Source organism: Bradysia coprophila, unplaced genomic scaffold (assembly GCF_014529535.1).
Source record: "Bradysia coprophila strain Holo2 unplaced genomic scaffold, BU_Bcop_v1 contig_297, whole genome shotgun sequence".
Lineage (NCBI taxonomy): Eukaryota > Metazoa > Arthropoda > Insecta > Diptera > Sciaridae > Bradysia > Bradysia coprophila.
Window position 1 is genome coordinate 465,015 of NW_023503555.1, and position 15,142 is coordinate 480,156.

The 15,142-nt window shown below is 36.1% G+C and overlaps 3 protein-coding genes across 4 annotated transcripts in view; all 3 read left to right on the forward strand.

Annotated features, from left to right (window-relative positions):
• LOC119078655 overlaps positions 1 to 5,972 on the forward strand; it is a 56,371-nt gene extending 50,399 nt beyond the window's left edge. For both annotated transcript variants that reach the window (XM_037186253.1, XM_037186252.1), the window contains 2 exons: positions 4,978 to 5,306; positions 5,800 to 5,972. In XM_037186253.1, the coding sequence (XP_037042148.1) occupies positions 4,978 to 5,306; positions 5,800 to 5,947 (477 nt within the window). In that variant the 3' untranslated portion in view covers positions 5,948 to 5,972. The remainder of the gene's footprint in view (positions 1 to 4,977; positions 5,307 to 5,799) is intronic.
• On the forward strand, positions 238 to 2,826 carry LOC119078654 (N-acetylgalactosaminyltransferase 7-like). Its single transcript, XM_037186251.1, has 4 exons — positions 238 to 737; positions 798 to 1,524; positions 1,585 to 1,679; positions 1,749 to 2,826. Exons 1-4 carry the CDS (start codon positions 554 to 556, stop codon positions 2,495 to 2,497), a joined length of 1,755 nt encoding a protein of 584 aa, XP_037042146.1. The 5' UTR covers positions 238 to 553; the 3' UTR covers positions 2,498 to 2,826.
• Positions 5,973 to 8,050: 2,078 nt separating the features above from the next.
• LOC119078670 lies at positions 8,051 to 9,446 on the forward strand. The gene is made up of 4 exons (XM_037186329.1): positions 8,051 to 8,665; positions 8,721 to 8,946; positions 9,013 to 9,111; positions 9,172 to 9,446. Exons 1-4 carry the CDS (start codon positions 8,115 to 8,117, stop codon positions 9,367 to 9,369), a joined length of 1,074 nt encoding a protein of 357 aa, XP_037042224.1. The 5' UTR covers positions 8,051 to 8,114; the 3' UTR covers positions 9,370 to 9,446.
• The last annotated feature ends 5,696 nt before the right edge of the window (positions 9,447 to 15,142 follow it).

The following is a 15,142-nucleotide window of genomic DNA, read 5'->3' on the forward strand; positions in this document are numbered from 1 at the left end:
AGAGAGACGTAAGAAATTAAAGCTCGTTAAGATGTTTCGGAGAGACGCGAGAGACACTCATAATACACAATGATGTACACATGTACTTACATAGTACCGTCGTACAGTGTTGTTGTGAGCAAGGCGCCAAAATATAAATAAACAAAAATGATAAGTTTAATGAATATAATTAAAAAAATGTTATGAGTCATTTATATGTAGAAATTGTAAGTGCTCTAAATTTATACGTGCTATCGTCACACTGAAAGCGAAAACAGAATCGACAATATGTATTTGAGAATAATATATTGAGATTCCGATTAAATTTAAAATTCTATAAGAGTGTGCTGAACTGAAGAAGACGATATCATTGAAGTGTGTGAGACACGTCGGCACTAATCAAAAGTCAATGATAGTCTTACTATATACTAAGAATATTGTATCTATGCACAACGAATATATAACTATCCGGTTTTTGTTTTATCGGTTCATTGGCAACGCAATATAGGTACAAATGATTGGATAGGTAGATAGATAGGTTTGTTCTTTTGCAGAGTTAATACGTGTTAGAAAAATGGGTTCCGGTGTTAAATATCGTCGTCGGGACAATAATTATTACATCAAAATCGGTGTACTTGCACTGATATCCGTACCGGTTTTGTATTTAATTTTTAATTGGGCAAGGAGTAGTACTGACAATATTCCCGCTCAAAAACAACATCTCGGGCGAGATCTCAACGAACCTTACTTGGCCGAAGGTATGTTCAGTCATGGTCTGTCTTTAAATGTTATTTTATCGAAAAATGAATAAAATTCAGGCCTCGGTAACTATGAACCGGAACACTTGGAATCACGAAAAGGTCCCGGTGAAAATGGCAAAGCCTATGTTCTACCAGCAGAGAAAAAGAAGAATGCCACACAATCAGTTTCCAAGTACGGCATGAATATGGTGTGTTCGGACGAAATTTCGTTGGACCGGTCTATTGTGGACACACGAGCACCAGAATGCCGCCACTGGGTCTATCCGTACGATTTGCCTAGGACATCGGTAATCCTTGTCTTCCACAACGAAGGACTTTCGGTACTATTACGTACCATACACTCTATACTGAAGAGGACACCGGAGCACCTGTTGCACGAAATTCTGCTGGTCGACGATTTTTCGGATAAAGAGAATCTGAAGGGGGAATTAGACTCCAAGATTAAAAATTACAACGGCAAAGTAAGACTGATACGGAACAAAGAGCGTGAAGGACTGATTCGTACCAGATCAACGGGTGCACGAGAAGCACGGGGCGAGGTAATTCTCTTCCTGGACGCTCATTGTGAGGTGAACACAAATTGGTTACCTCCACTGTTGGCACCAATTTATCGTGATCGTCGAACAATGACCGTACCGTTTATTGACGGAATTGATTCGGAGAATTTTGAGTATAGACCGGTGTATGGTAGCGCGCAACTCAATCGAGGAATATTCGAATGGGGTATGCTTTACAAAGAAAATTTGGTACCGGAAAGAGAACAGAGTCGAAGAAAACACAAGAGGTAAGTAATGTTGCTGGTGCAGAAAATGGAGGGAAGGAGATTCTAATTGTTTCATTCTAGTGAACCGTTTCGCAGTCCTACCCATGCTGGCGGACTTTTCGCAATAGACCGTAAATACTTCTTAGAATTAGGCGCTTATGATGAAGGATTGTTAGGTTGGTGAAGTAACAACCATTTTTGAGGTGAACATTCTAATCACAACTAATCTTTCAATTCCGGAACAGTGTGGGGCGGAGAAAATTTCGAATTGAGCTTTAAAATTTGGCAGTGTGGTGGCAGCATTGAATGGGTACCGTGCTCTCGGGTTGGACACGTTTATCGATCCTTTATGCCGTACAACTTCGGCAAGTTAGCGGAAAAGAAGAAAGGTCCCTTGATCACAATCAACTACAAACGAGTCATCGAGACGTGGTTCGACGAGGAGTACAAGGAATATTTCTACACACGCGAACCACTGGCCAAATTCACCGATATGGGCGACATCAGCCGTCAGTTGGAATTGAAAGAACGCTTGAACTGCAAAAGTTTCGACTGGTACATGCAAAATATTGCCTACGATGTGTTCGAAAAATATCCCAAACTTCCGCCGAATTTACATTGGGGCGATATACGATCGGTGGCCAATCTGGAATGTATGGATATGTTGGGACAACATCCACCATCTACAATTGAATTGCGCCATTGCAACGGCTTAGGGGTCACTCAACTGATGCGATTGAATTCGGCGGGACAGTTAAGCAACGGTGAACGATGCATTGAGGGTGATGAGCATGGAATTCAGTTGGCTGTTTGTAAGTTGGGTACGGTTGATGGACCGTGGAGATATGACGAGAAGACGTTAACTTTGCATCACAATAAGGATGATAAATGCTTGGGCATTCATCCCGGAACGAAGAAGTTGTCTTTGGTGAAATGTGATCTTAAAAGTGCTTATCAACAGTGGAATTTCTATGAAATTAAACCGAAATGGTGATAGAAACTTAGAATTTTTTAGTTGCCGTCCATTTATGTAATCTTTGTCATATCTATACGTAAATGAATATACGTGTCCCATGTGCCATTCCATGTGTATTATTGTATTCAAGTCAATTTTATACAATTTAATTCGAATTTAATTTGATTTTGTGATGAAGTTAATGTCAGTACCAGTAATGCATTTATTTGTCGCTATCGAAACCGAAAATTTAATTTTCATGTTTCTGATAAAATAACTTTTATCGACTGCGTAAATCTTAAAAGTAGAAAATCCAAATGTTGCTTGTTCAAATAAAACAGTAAAACAAAGAAAAAAATGAAAAAAAACGAAGTTTTTATTATTATCTTTTGGAGCCTCCAGCGAACGAAAAGATGGGATGGAAGTGGATGGTCGACATTTTCATTCCTCGAGACAGTGCTTACATTCGGAACATTCGGAACTAATGTGGCATATCCCCTGTCTGCGTGTAACTACTCACTCGAGTGAGTAGTTAAATGATCATTTATATCTGATTATTTTCCTATCAATACACCCGCCTGAAGTAGTTGCAAAAGAAGTTGCAAAATTCGTAAAAGGAAAATATTTTTTGCAACAAGTTTTGCAACTACTTCAAAAGGCCTATCAATACGGATATTCCGAAGCGTACGATAGCCTGTCGAACGTTGGTTATCAGAGCATTTCTCTGATCAAAATACATGCTTAAACATAAATGATACTATAGTGACCGCTATGGACTGTATTTCTGCATTTATACATTTCTGTATTTTTCTCTTCATTTATGGTGCTTGATGCCAGTCGAGAATCAAGACGGATTCTCTTTATTTTCAATCATTTCAAAACTAATCCTTAATAACATAGAACTGAACCAAGCACTAGAACAGATTTTCTTAACGGATGTTTAGCCTCTCTGATATGATCTGCCACAAAACAAACAAAAATTTTTGAATTGCCACAAGTATAATGAGAGCCTCTAAAGTGGCAAAAAATTTTAGTAGTTTCAATTCTAGTGATCGAGAAGTGATCCTATATTGACCGCTACAGTGTCATCATTTTCTATTTTTTTCTGACACAACGTAATGACTTTATGTTAAAACACTAAAGACACTGTATTTAAATTATCATTTTATGGCGATATGTTTTCTTAAAGGTTAAATGGCCTTAGTAACACCACACTCTAGCTTAAGAGCTCTCACCCCTTGGCAAATTTGTAGCCTACATTTGTGCGCAAAAATATTCGTTTTTTGATGATATCTCTGAAACAAATTTTTTTTTGAAAAAGTAAAATCATTTAAGCTCGCAAAAATGTGTTACTTTTAAAGGAAAAATTGGTGTGTGGTTGATAACTTATCCCACTTGGAGAAACCTTTGCAAAATGTGTAAATGTGTAAAGTGCTTAAAATTATGACTTACAAACCAATGCTCTAATGGTTTTACTTAAAAATAAATGGTTCCGAGAAATCATCAAAAAACGAATATTTTTGCGCACAAATGTAGGCTACAAATTTGCCAAGGGATGAGCACTCTTAACATTGAACTTTGGAGGCAAATATCATAGTGTACTATTCATTTCGTTCGTACAGACAGGATGCAGGTAAAAGACGCAACATATCTAACATAGTACATATAGCCTATATGCAATGGATAAAAGATACTCCAAAGAGATATTACTTTTAGGTGTTGATTCTTGGAGCTAGAGTGCTATGCCTGAGTAGAAATAACATTGTTTTCTGTTCATTAAAACCAGGCCCGGGTTGGCCAGCATGGAAAATTATAATTGCACTTTTTGTAATTTAATTCATTTTGCTATGTTAACGTCATTTCAAGCTCTTTTCGCCCACTTAAGGCGCCTTTTCTACCCTTCAGGCTCAGTAGTCAGGCTGGCTCTTTGACCAGTAATTTTTTACCATACAGACAATATATACGCGAAGTTATGACTCGGGTATTTTTATTTTGTCTGTTAAAATTATAGCCCACTTACCCCCAACGCAAGGTGATGCAAAAAAAACAATTTTCTCATCTGATTTATGCAAACAACTTAATCTAACTATAATATGGCGAAATTAATACCTATAAAAGAGATGCAATTAGGATAGGTTGATGAAACTCCTAAATCAAACCACATTCATAAAATCAACTTATTTATGATGTCGATGATATTTGTTCAGACATTTCGAACAATAAAATTTTCTGAGAAGTAGATACCTGATAGACAAAATGCATTTTCACATTAAGTGGAACACAAGTGTGAATATTTAAAAAAAAAATACTGAACCACGATCTATGAATATTCAATTTCAAATAGAAGCAAACTATCGATTTTTAAGAGTAAAGGAAAATTGTGTTCATTAAAATTATTGTCTTGTTGATTAGTCATTTCGAATTATGAATCATTTATAATTGGTCTGAGACGCAGAACGAGAGTTACGAAGAACCAGATTACGATGAAATTCAAATCCCAAACTTTAATCATTTTACAGGTCTCAACAATGGAGAAACGCGAACCATCCGTTGAATATCTAACTTTCATCAATCACACCGAATGCCATTGCTTAAGCAGACACAATCCGGCGAATCTGCACCGCAACAATCCGTACCATGTGTCACCAACCACGGCGAGCAGTTCGTCAACGGTAACCGAAAATAACTGTCGATGTGTGAGGCACTTTACAGTTTTTCACGAACGTGTCGAGTCCGAAGAAGATGAAGGACTTGCGAAAACCCGTTGTCGATGCGATTGTGAACCGGAAAATGTCAATTGTGATTGGTTGAAAAGGGGAATGGATGGATTTTCCATAGAAAATCGACGGTAAGATTTCAGGGCTGTCATCACAATTGAATCTTTGATAACTTTAAAAGTTAGAACTCTACCAAGTTGAATATCCATTAGAGAGTGGTATATTGAGAGTTATTAAAGATTCAATAATGATGACAGAGTTACGTAATTTACGAATGATCATTTATGGTTTGTGAGAGAAACATTTGCCATATTTTTACTTTTTCTGTACCATGAAAGCCGTATAAGGGAACATCCATAAATAACTTCCACATTTCAGTGTTGCCGTAAAGGTTTAATATTGTTGATAACTCCATAAATATGAATTTTTGATATGTCAAATGTGTGACCGACATCCCAAATACCACCCCTTAATAGGAGATAGAGCATTCTAACTTTCCAAACTTCCCAAGCATCTCGAGTTATAACTGTCGACATCGTGATTTATGGATGTCCCCTAACCAAATGGCAGAAAGATAAAACAGTTTTCCCAATCTAACTATACCTTTCTCTTAAAACATTACAGGTGCATTGAGGACAGACGATGTAGTCGTCCAACATGCCAATATGGTCAATATAACACAACGATTGGCCGATGCCCAAAGGTCGAAGATAAACTGGCCGATGCGAGGAAATCGTCCTTCAACGAAACATCCAGGCTACGATTCGACTAAATAGAAATTAAATTTTTACACAAATTTTTCACACTCTACGCCAACCTACACACAAAAGAAATGAGAACGAAACACAAACTCAAAAACTAGTCATTTTTCGGAAGTGTGTAAAAATGTACTTACATAAAATTAACTTTTTTTACGGACGGCTTCGGCTACACCATTTATTATTGACGACAAAAATAAGCGATGAGCTATTTCTCTTATGCGGTTTTATATTATTGTAGTAATAGATTTTGCATACATTTCGTGAAAATGCTTAGACCAAAAGATGTAACAAATTTGATCATTTAGTTGGTGATATACACTTGCCGTCTGTGGAAGGTTAAAATTGCATAAAACAACAGCTGGTTTAACACAATGTAATAAAATGTTGGCAGCAATAAAATATTTTTCAGTATTAAAAACGATATTTCTTGCATATTAGTAAAGAGTTCAAAAATTATCACGTAAGTAAAAAGCCGTTTTGTTTATAGTATAATGTTTCGAAAAGAACTTCACTCGCTTCGCTCCAGTACCCAGAATTCGAAATTACACTTAGATTTCAAAAATTTCGAATTGCGATTTCTAAGGAAAATACCGTTCCAAAGTAGATGACCATAGACTGCTCACAATTGGAGACCATTATAATTCAGCTACTTATGTCGTTGGCATGAAAAGTTGTGGAACAAAAGGTTTTCCGTAAAGTAAAAAATTATTTTTCCAGCCGGAAAAGCACTTTTAAAGTCGAATATCTTCGAGACCACACAATCTTTTTGAAAAATTTCTTTTGTTCGGGGAAGTACGACACAATACCGATTTTTCATGAAAGACCTTTTTTGGTGAAGTCGGTTTAAGGATCCCCAAAATGTGACCTGGAAAATTCATCACCTTTCAATCCATTTTCACTGTTCATTTCTAATCTATTTTTCCTAAATGATACCTTACATTGGAAAACAACACTCAAGTACTTCTAATTTCAGCCGTCCGGCCATGTTTAGGAGCCTGAAAAACTCTTTTATACCTCAATACTGATTTTGTAAGTTTTTTCGAGATCAATAAAATATGCGTAGCTTTTATTTGAGATGTTCCTTCTCCTTAATTCCTGTTTATCCTGTATTATGGAATATTCTATTTTTGGGACGTTATTGACGATTTTCGTTCTGAAAAATTCCATTTATTTTTACGAAAGCCTTTTTGTGTGACATAATTTTTGTAGAATGAATTGAAATAAAGTTTTCCATATTTTTGTATTGTCCCGTTCTTCAAGGGAATAATCTTTGGAAGGAGCTCGCCTCCTACTCTATCATGAATCACAAATCACACATGTAAATGTTTGTACGCTTATCTTATTCCTATACTTGTAAATAGAGATTCATTAGATTACCGGCACTCGAGTCAATCAACACGCAATAAATATTCGTCCAGTAAAGTCTTCTGTGTTTCAATTATTTGTTTTACACCTTCAAGAAACGGCTATGTGAAGCAATAAATGTTAAAACAAATGAAGTAAAAGATTTTGTTTCGAACATTATGTGGTAGCTTAAACAAAGGAAGTAGCAGTTTTAATGATTATATTGCGATACGTCTGTCGTTTCGAAAAGGTTAAATGGTAACTCATCCAAAAAAATGTCTGATCCTGAAGTCAACTACTACTTTGTTCTAAACACTCGGCATTTAAGCTATTATCAAGTTAGAAGTCACCAGAGGTCAGTTCATGAAAATAAGTGACGTCATCATGGTGCCAAGGTCAACTCTGATATAAGACAATGCAAAACTGCATCGTTTTTTCTTATGAACTGGCAATTAATTGAATTCAGAATAAAGTGTAGGCGATAATGTATGTGGTTGACGTGGTAATTTATGGCAAAGCATATGCTAAAGAAGTTGAAGTAAGAGATTTTGTGTCGAAAACACACTTCTGACGAGGAGTAACAGATATTGTAATTATACTGTTGATATTCATGCCGTCTGTGAAAGGTAATTTAACAAAGGATTTGAAAGAACAGGTTAAGTCGCTTGTCTTAACATCTTCTTTCAAACCCTTGAATTTAACTAGCGTGAGATAAAATCAAGTATACTAGAAAGCGAAGCAAGTTACGTCCCCAAAGACCGAAATGTCAATCCATTTAGTGTGTCTGAAAATTTGTTATTTATTTTGTCACGATCGAAATCCTAGAAATGCTCGATGCTAATAAAAGAATGTTATGAACGAACCATCCGCAATTGTATAGTTCCGTGCTTGTATGTGTTCGTCACAATACAAATTCTCATCGGCTTGATGGCCATTGTAGCAAGTGAACAATTCAAGAATTTACTCGGACGCTATGTGCCCGAAATCGAACAAAATGAAATCAACATCAAGTTGTTCCTGTTCGAACTGTTCGGCTGTAATGTTTTTCTATCGTACATGGGCGGATTGCCATTGTTGCGACGATTATCAGACGCGTACACTAGCCACTTGAGCAGCTTGTTAAAGTTATGGCAATTCTTTATCTTTACTGCATCGTTGAACGGAATATTTGGCAGTTACATGATAAATGGATCGCGGAAATTTCTTAAGCAAACCATAGAGTCGACTCTATTTCGCGGCATTGACTTCTATTATACGGATCCGGAATGGCGATTGATTTGGGATAGTTTCCAGTTCAATGAACAATGTTGCGGTGTCGCAAGCTTTAAAGATTGGGAATCATTGGCCTGGATGATTAATCAGGATGAGAATTCCAGCGTTGGCAGGTTTAGAAACTCTGTCAAATACGAGGAAACTTGAAATAAAATTAAATAATTTTAGTGCCACGGATCTATCATCACTAACACCATACAGTTGCTGTAAGAAAGACAGTGTCTGTTACGGAAACAATGTGCATGGGAAATCGCCACAAAATTGGATTGAATTGCCTACGACTATCAATATGACATTGATCAATGAGGAAGGTTGCCTTCGAATATTTTCAAAGCGATTAGACGACATTTGTATGGCCATATTTGTTGTGGTGGCCATAGTATTCTTACTACAGGTAGCCGTAAAGTAGTCGTCAACTAATAGCTAACTTACTTGGCAATCCCACAATATTATTTCATAGATTGCAATATTAGTCGCTATGACAGTCTTAACACACAGAAAAGCCGCGAGAACGAAACAAACCTCAAACCATCAAAGTCAAACTGATCTACCCACAGGGGTGAGCCTAAAATAATATGTCCTTTCTGCTAAAGAGTTGACTCCCAATTTTTTCCGTCAGACTCCCATTCTGCCTGATTCGATGGAAATCTTAAGCGAATGTAACCAGACAGATGACGATGGATTCATGCTTCAAAAGAGAACCTCCAGTCATTTCGTCCTAAAGCACAATAATCGTAAGAATCGTGTCGAATTTGCCTCCGATATGGGATCGAGTGAGGATGAAACTCAAAGACTGTTGACCGAAACGACCAATTGAACATATTTCCTACGCTGTGTATTGGTTTAAGGAAAATTTCTTTATTATATTTTTTAGTTGCATGTTGCAAGGAACGACACGTTTTGTTGTTTAAAGTTAAGCGAAAAATATTCATCTCGTCCTGTATTACAGTTACCGAGTCTAATACTTCGTTTGAATTACGTTCTGATACTTCATTACTTTAACGTGCGTTTTACACTCTCTTATTTTTGTCGTCCCTGCCAGTAACGACGCCTGTAGAAGTTGGCATGATTAAATCATTGATTGTTCATTTCATTGTGGATAGGAAACAAAAATCCAAAGTTGGGTTCTCAATCAATTAAACTTCTTTTCTTGATCAATTCGTTGACCGCTCTGAGGCCCATCATTTTAAAAGCGGCAAGCTTATCGCTGTTCATAATTATAATTACTGAATCTATTACTTCTTTTTATTCAAAGTATCGCTTAGTGCTTGCTACTAAATCTTTTACTTCATTTGTTTTAACATAGATTTTGCTATTTAAGACCTCATTAGTGGCAGTTCATAGCTTATTTCGTCGTTGCTGTTGATAACAGATGATTAGATGATTAGATGACTTATGATATGTTGTTTATTTTTTAAATACTATTTGAATATTTTGTTTTACTTGCTACCCGTGTTATGGTCTAAGAATACATTTTCTTTTGGCCATAAACACATAGGGAACAAGATAACTTATTCGAGAGTTAGAAACTTGATTTCACAACTTGTGATTCAGCTTCGTTCCAAATTCGCGTTCGAGCTATGTGAAGAGAACAGAAAGCGCACTACAGAGCTCAAAGCTCTTCCCTTACCCATGGGTCGCGTGAAGCGAGAGTGAGACAAGGTTACTGCTTCGACCTCCGGTTCCAGTGGCGGTCTGATACTAGCGTGGTCTAGTCATCTTCAGTCGTTTCCACTGGGCCGTTACACGAGACAGCAGTAAATTTTCTGATTGAACTAGTAATTTGACAATTTTACAATAAAAGTTTTGCCATCATTAGAATTTGAATGGAAATTTCGAAATTCAGTGATAAGCTACTATGAAAATATACCCACAAAACGTAGCACAACATTTGAACATTTCGTCTTTTACTTGCTAAGAATTATATTTTCTTTTGGCCATAAACACATAGGGAACAAGAACACTTATTCGAGAGTTAGAAACTTGATTTCACCCTACAGTGGGGAAATATATATTTTCAATTAGATGGAATTTTTTGAAATGGACATGGTCTCGTTGGGGTAATCTTTTAGAAACTTGGTAGTTAGATGACCCCAACAGCCATTGGTTCATTCGACAGGTATTGTCCATGAGATACGAGGCTCTTTTTTCAATACGATGTTATGTTATGATGTCTTCATGGCACAATCGCGAATAAATAATAACGAAAACACCAAATATACTCTTATACTCTTAGTATGTAATGGATACTAATAAACGACCAATATTTTTATTCAACTTTACCGATAAAAAATAATAAACGTCCAATAGCGAACATACAAATAAAACAAGCGCGGTTTCTATTCAGGCCAGTGGTTTTTTAGTCATATCAACAACTTGTGCTAATAATAGCTTCAACGGGACAACTCTGAGCCACTGTGGCAAGGATCTTGTCAAAGTGTTCTTTTTGCTCAGCGAGCAAATCTGTCACCGATATAGTAAATGTTTAAATTACGTTGCGCCGACTAAGTGGTTAATATTTTCGTTAATTAATAGTGTGAAAAATAACATCTTCTCAACATACGCAGTGATGAAATGTTAAAGAAAAATCAAGATAATTTTGAAAAAAATCCCACAATTCGATAATTTTTTTACAAAATTCGAAAAAACTTTTCTCGAATTTAAGAAAATCGACACAATTTAGAAAATGTTACCGGTTTTCTCGAATTTGTGTTGATTTCTCGATTTTCTTAATTTCGAGGAAATTCACCAAAACTCAAAAAATTAAGGCAAATATAAATAACCAAGAATTCTTCTCTAAAACAAGGATTGTCACCTTGGCCTCTTGGACATCTAATGTCTACAACAGGGTTCCATATTCTTTATAGTACGAGTGTGACTACTATTTATTTTACAACCTTTTGTTTTTAACGAGGACTAACACAGGTTTATTCTGTCCCATTTAAAGCGAAAAATGCCATCCAGTTACTCACCATTTTAAAACTAGCTATTCAAGATCAACCCGTGAATAACGGACGATTGGCTTTCACAACTCCTCCCCCGCGTTCATAGTCCATCTGTCGACAAAAAAAAAAACACCACTGCACCCAGCACACATATGAAATATAAAAAAACTGTAATTGCAGACAGCAATGGGACATTTCTTTTATTAAACACAACAATTAGGATACGTCAATATAATGATTTCCGCTAAAAGCGACAGAGACACAAGATGTTTCAGGTATCGAAGGTGGTGTTTTGTCTCACGTCGTTGCGTATAACATTTATAGGTGTTTACACCCTACAATAGAGTTTGATTGCAATGACATCATTTTAAACCCTCTTTTTGTGAAGAAAAAAAAACCAACACGTAACACGACAGTAACACGTAATAACAGTAAATTATCTCGGTGCAGCCATTTTTACTTGATAAAATTTCTAAGCACAGCAAACAAGCTGTAAGAACGGTTGATCACCTGAAATATTATTACATTAAGGCCAGTTCATGGTCGCATATATCGCAAAAATGTATGCGAGTATGAACTGGCCTTAACTGAATGACAGCGTCGGTAAATGCCAAAAACCTACCGTCAAGAAGCTAAACAGCGACAATGTGAAAATCTTTCCGCTTTTCAAAATTCGAACCCGTTTCAATCCTTCCAAGAAGATGATCATATTTTTCTTAAATGCTGCAGACAAGTCGAACCACTCTGATGAATAAATGGCGAACGACAGTTTCTCGCGTTTCAATGTAAGTTCGTTACCAAAATAACAGGGCAGAAAGATTTCGTTCATCATTGTTGCCGAAAAGCTCACGTAAAATGAGACGGAAACTATTTCTTCGGATATGTTTGTCTGGAATTTGAAAAAAAATGCGAAAAACGTTATCAAAAGCTTTTTCTATATCTCTATGAATATGCTCACATAATGACCGAAAACTGTCTTGATCTTTTATAAATGACAGACATGTCGTAAAAGAGATCATTGAGTCGGTTTCTTCTTTCTCTAAAGTTACCGCCTGGTGTTTCGTACCTACAAAATCTTGTACTTCATCAGTTGTGGAATACAAGAAATCAAGAGAGGTGCAAAGACCAGTAGCTACAAAGGAGAGAACTCGTCAGAGTGGATTGACCCAACAAAAATCGTTTATTGTCTTCGGTGTCGATAACAGATGAATAACAGATGATCAGCTGTTTCTAAAGTATTTTCTACTGTCCAGCTATTTCATGACTGTGTAGAATACAATAACTATTTTTGGGAAAAAGTTTTTCATATTTTCCAATTTTATCACATTTTCTAGAATTTTCCTATTTACCCGAATTTTCCTATTCTCCCGAATTTTCCTATTTTGCTATTTTTCCAAATTTTCCTACATTTTTCCTTATTTTCCAGTATTTTCATATATTCTTGAGTTTTCCAAATTTTCCTATTTTCACTAACTTTTACTATTCTACAAAAATTTTCTATTTTTCCGTTTTTTTTTTTTGGAAAATTAAGCAAAAGAAATTGTAAAATCTAGAAAAATATTAGGAAATTCAAGAAAATATGGTAAGCATGGTCACTACCAGGATGACAATAATTTTTTTTTTAATCACTTCGAACCTAAGGAGTAATTATAAAAATTTGTCTAAGCTTCAAACAGCCAAATAAATCGAGCGAGATATAAACTGAAAAGGATTATTATTGAGAACTCTGATTCGCAAAATTCTGGAAAATTCCGATTAATTTTGACAGAATTCCGAGAAAACTCTGAATTTTTTTTTCGGAATCTTTTTCAACATAAAGCCCTGATAACCGATAACTCAGATGTAAAAGTTTCGTCACACACTTCAGGTTTTCATAATTATAAAAGAAATGTAATCGAGGCCTCAGTCCTTCTCTTTTTTACGAGAAGGATCAGATATCGATATCGACGCTTGTTTTTTTGTCTAAATTTTTTTTTTCGAGATTTCGTTTGGATTGATAACCCTCTCAAAATTCATAACAACCTAACACAACAACCTAATGATTATGCACAAAACTTACCGTCATGATTTTGAATGCTGTTACACAAAATATGACCGCACTACAGATGAATTGATAAAAGAATTGGATATCGAATAGCGATTCGACTGTGTCGATAAGCCTGAAAATATTTTAGCCTTCCTATTGGCATCTGATAACAAAATTTTTTTAGACGAAATATACCTAGAAATGACTTCAAAATTTTTTATGCTGTCTTCAAAAAAGATGAGTGTCTTCTCCTGTCTAGCAACGTCAGGCAGACCTCTGTACATGCTTCCGATATCGCGAAGTCTTTGAGCGATTATATCTAGCTGTCCACCAATGGCAATCAGCAGATAAATATGAAATGCCTCTAACAGCACTAAAGTGTGCGCTAAAAACAAAATTCCAACAAATTGGTAAGTGTAAGCAATCCAAAAATGGGTGGTGTTATTTTGCCAGTCCAATGGATACCAGGCAGGATAGGCTAACATCGGTTTATCCGCGAAAAATGGAGCCACCAGTGAAAAGAAGCATGCAAACGATGCGCAACCCACATAGAATCGCATAACCTTCGTGAATAGCCCCAGACGTTTCCTGTAGAAGTTCAACTCCTCTCCATCGCGGCATTTGAACGATTTGACTACATTGAGACAATGCAGAATGCTGTCAAAGTTCATGACAAAGTTAATGACTCGCACCCAGAGCGAAATCTCCGCCAAACTTTCAAATATGATGACTGTAACCAGGTCCATGTTGGTTTTAAAATAGAAATTGAGCAGCTTGAATCCACAGAAGGCAAACGTAAAAGCGAATTGAAAGAAGAATCCGTAGAATAGATACAACTTCCGAAATCTGTAGTCGATTGGCCAAATTCCGCATATTTTAAATACCGTAATTACGGTGTGGATTGGTTCCGTTGGATCATAGATGGATGGATCAAACTTCGCCGGAAGCAGCATACGTTCCTGGGTTGTCATAGTCTGACTCGAAGGATCACACTGATTCTGATTAATTAACGGACCAAGAATGGAGAACCAATTTTATAAAATTCAATTTGTGAACACGCCCAAATCTGTGTAACTACTGTTAAAATTGGAATATGATTGGGACATCCCAACTCAATCAACGATTATTTATGTGTTGAAATTTACATGTAACCGTAAGCTCCATATAATTAAATAAGTGACTATTCACCCCCGTGGACAAATTGTAGGCATATTATCGAAGCTTATTCGAACCACAGTGAAGTAAAAAAAGATGTTTCCTTTTACACATATTGATTTTCTCCATAGAATGCAAGACGGTTACAGGTACTCTTCGTTATAAAACAAAATTTAGGGACGAGTAACGTCCACTAATATGTAAAGATAATTAATGTAATTTGAATATTAAAAACGTAATTAATGATAATCACCGACAGCCTTTGTCGACATAATACCCTCTGTGATTTCGTGGTAAGTGTACTCTTTGCATTATATATAGGTTTGAGTTTATTGGGGTTTTTCAGAATTTTCTTTGAGATAATTCTTTGGAATCTACATTTGTGCTTACTTACTAACTTATCAGTCACGTTATCCCAACTATGTTTTGCCTAGTTCAAGACTTCACAACAAATGTACGGTTTG

Bases quoted from the DNA above. Each gene is read 5' to 3' on its own strand.
- LOC119078670 (XM_037186329.1), top strand. From the start codon at position 8,115: ATGCTAATAAAAGAATGTTATGAACGAACCATCCGCAATTGTATAGTT. The intron at 8,947-9,012 runs GTAGCCGTAAAG...ATTATTTCATAG, and splicing joins CCATAGTATTCTTACTACAG to ATTGCAATATTAGTCGCTAT. The intron at 9,112-9,171 runs GTGAGCCTAAAA...TTTTTCCGTCAG, and splicing joins AAACTGATCTACCCACAGGG to ACTCCCATTCTGCCTGATTC.
- LOC119078654 (XM_037186251.1), top strand. From the start codon at position 554: ATGGGTTCCGGTGTTAAATATCGTCGTCGGGACAATAATTATTACATC. The intron at 738-797 runs GTATGTTCAGTC...AATAAAATTCAG, and splicing joins CGAACCTTACTTGGCCGAAG to GCCTCGGTAACTATGAACCG. The intron at 1,680-1,748 runs GTTGGTGAAGTA...ATTCCGGAACAG, and splicing joins TTATGATGAAGGATTGTTAG to TGTGGGGCGGAGAAAATTTC.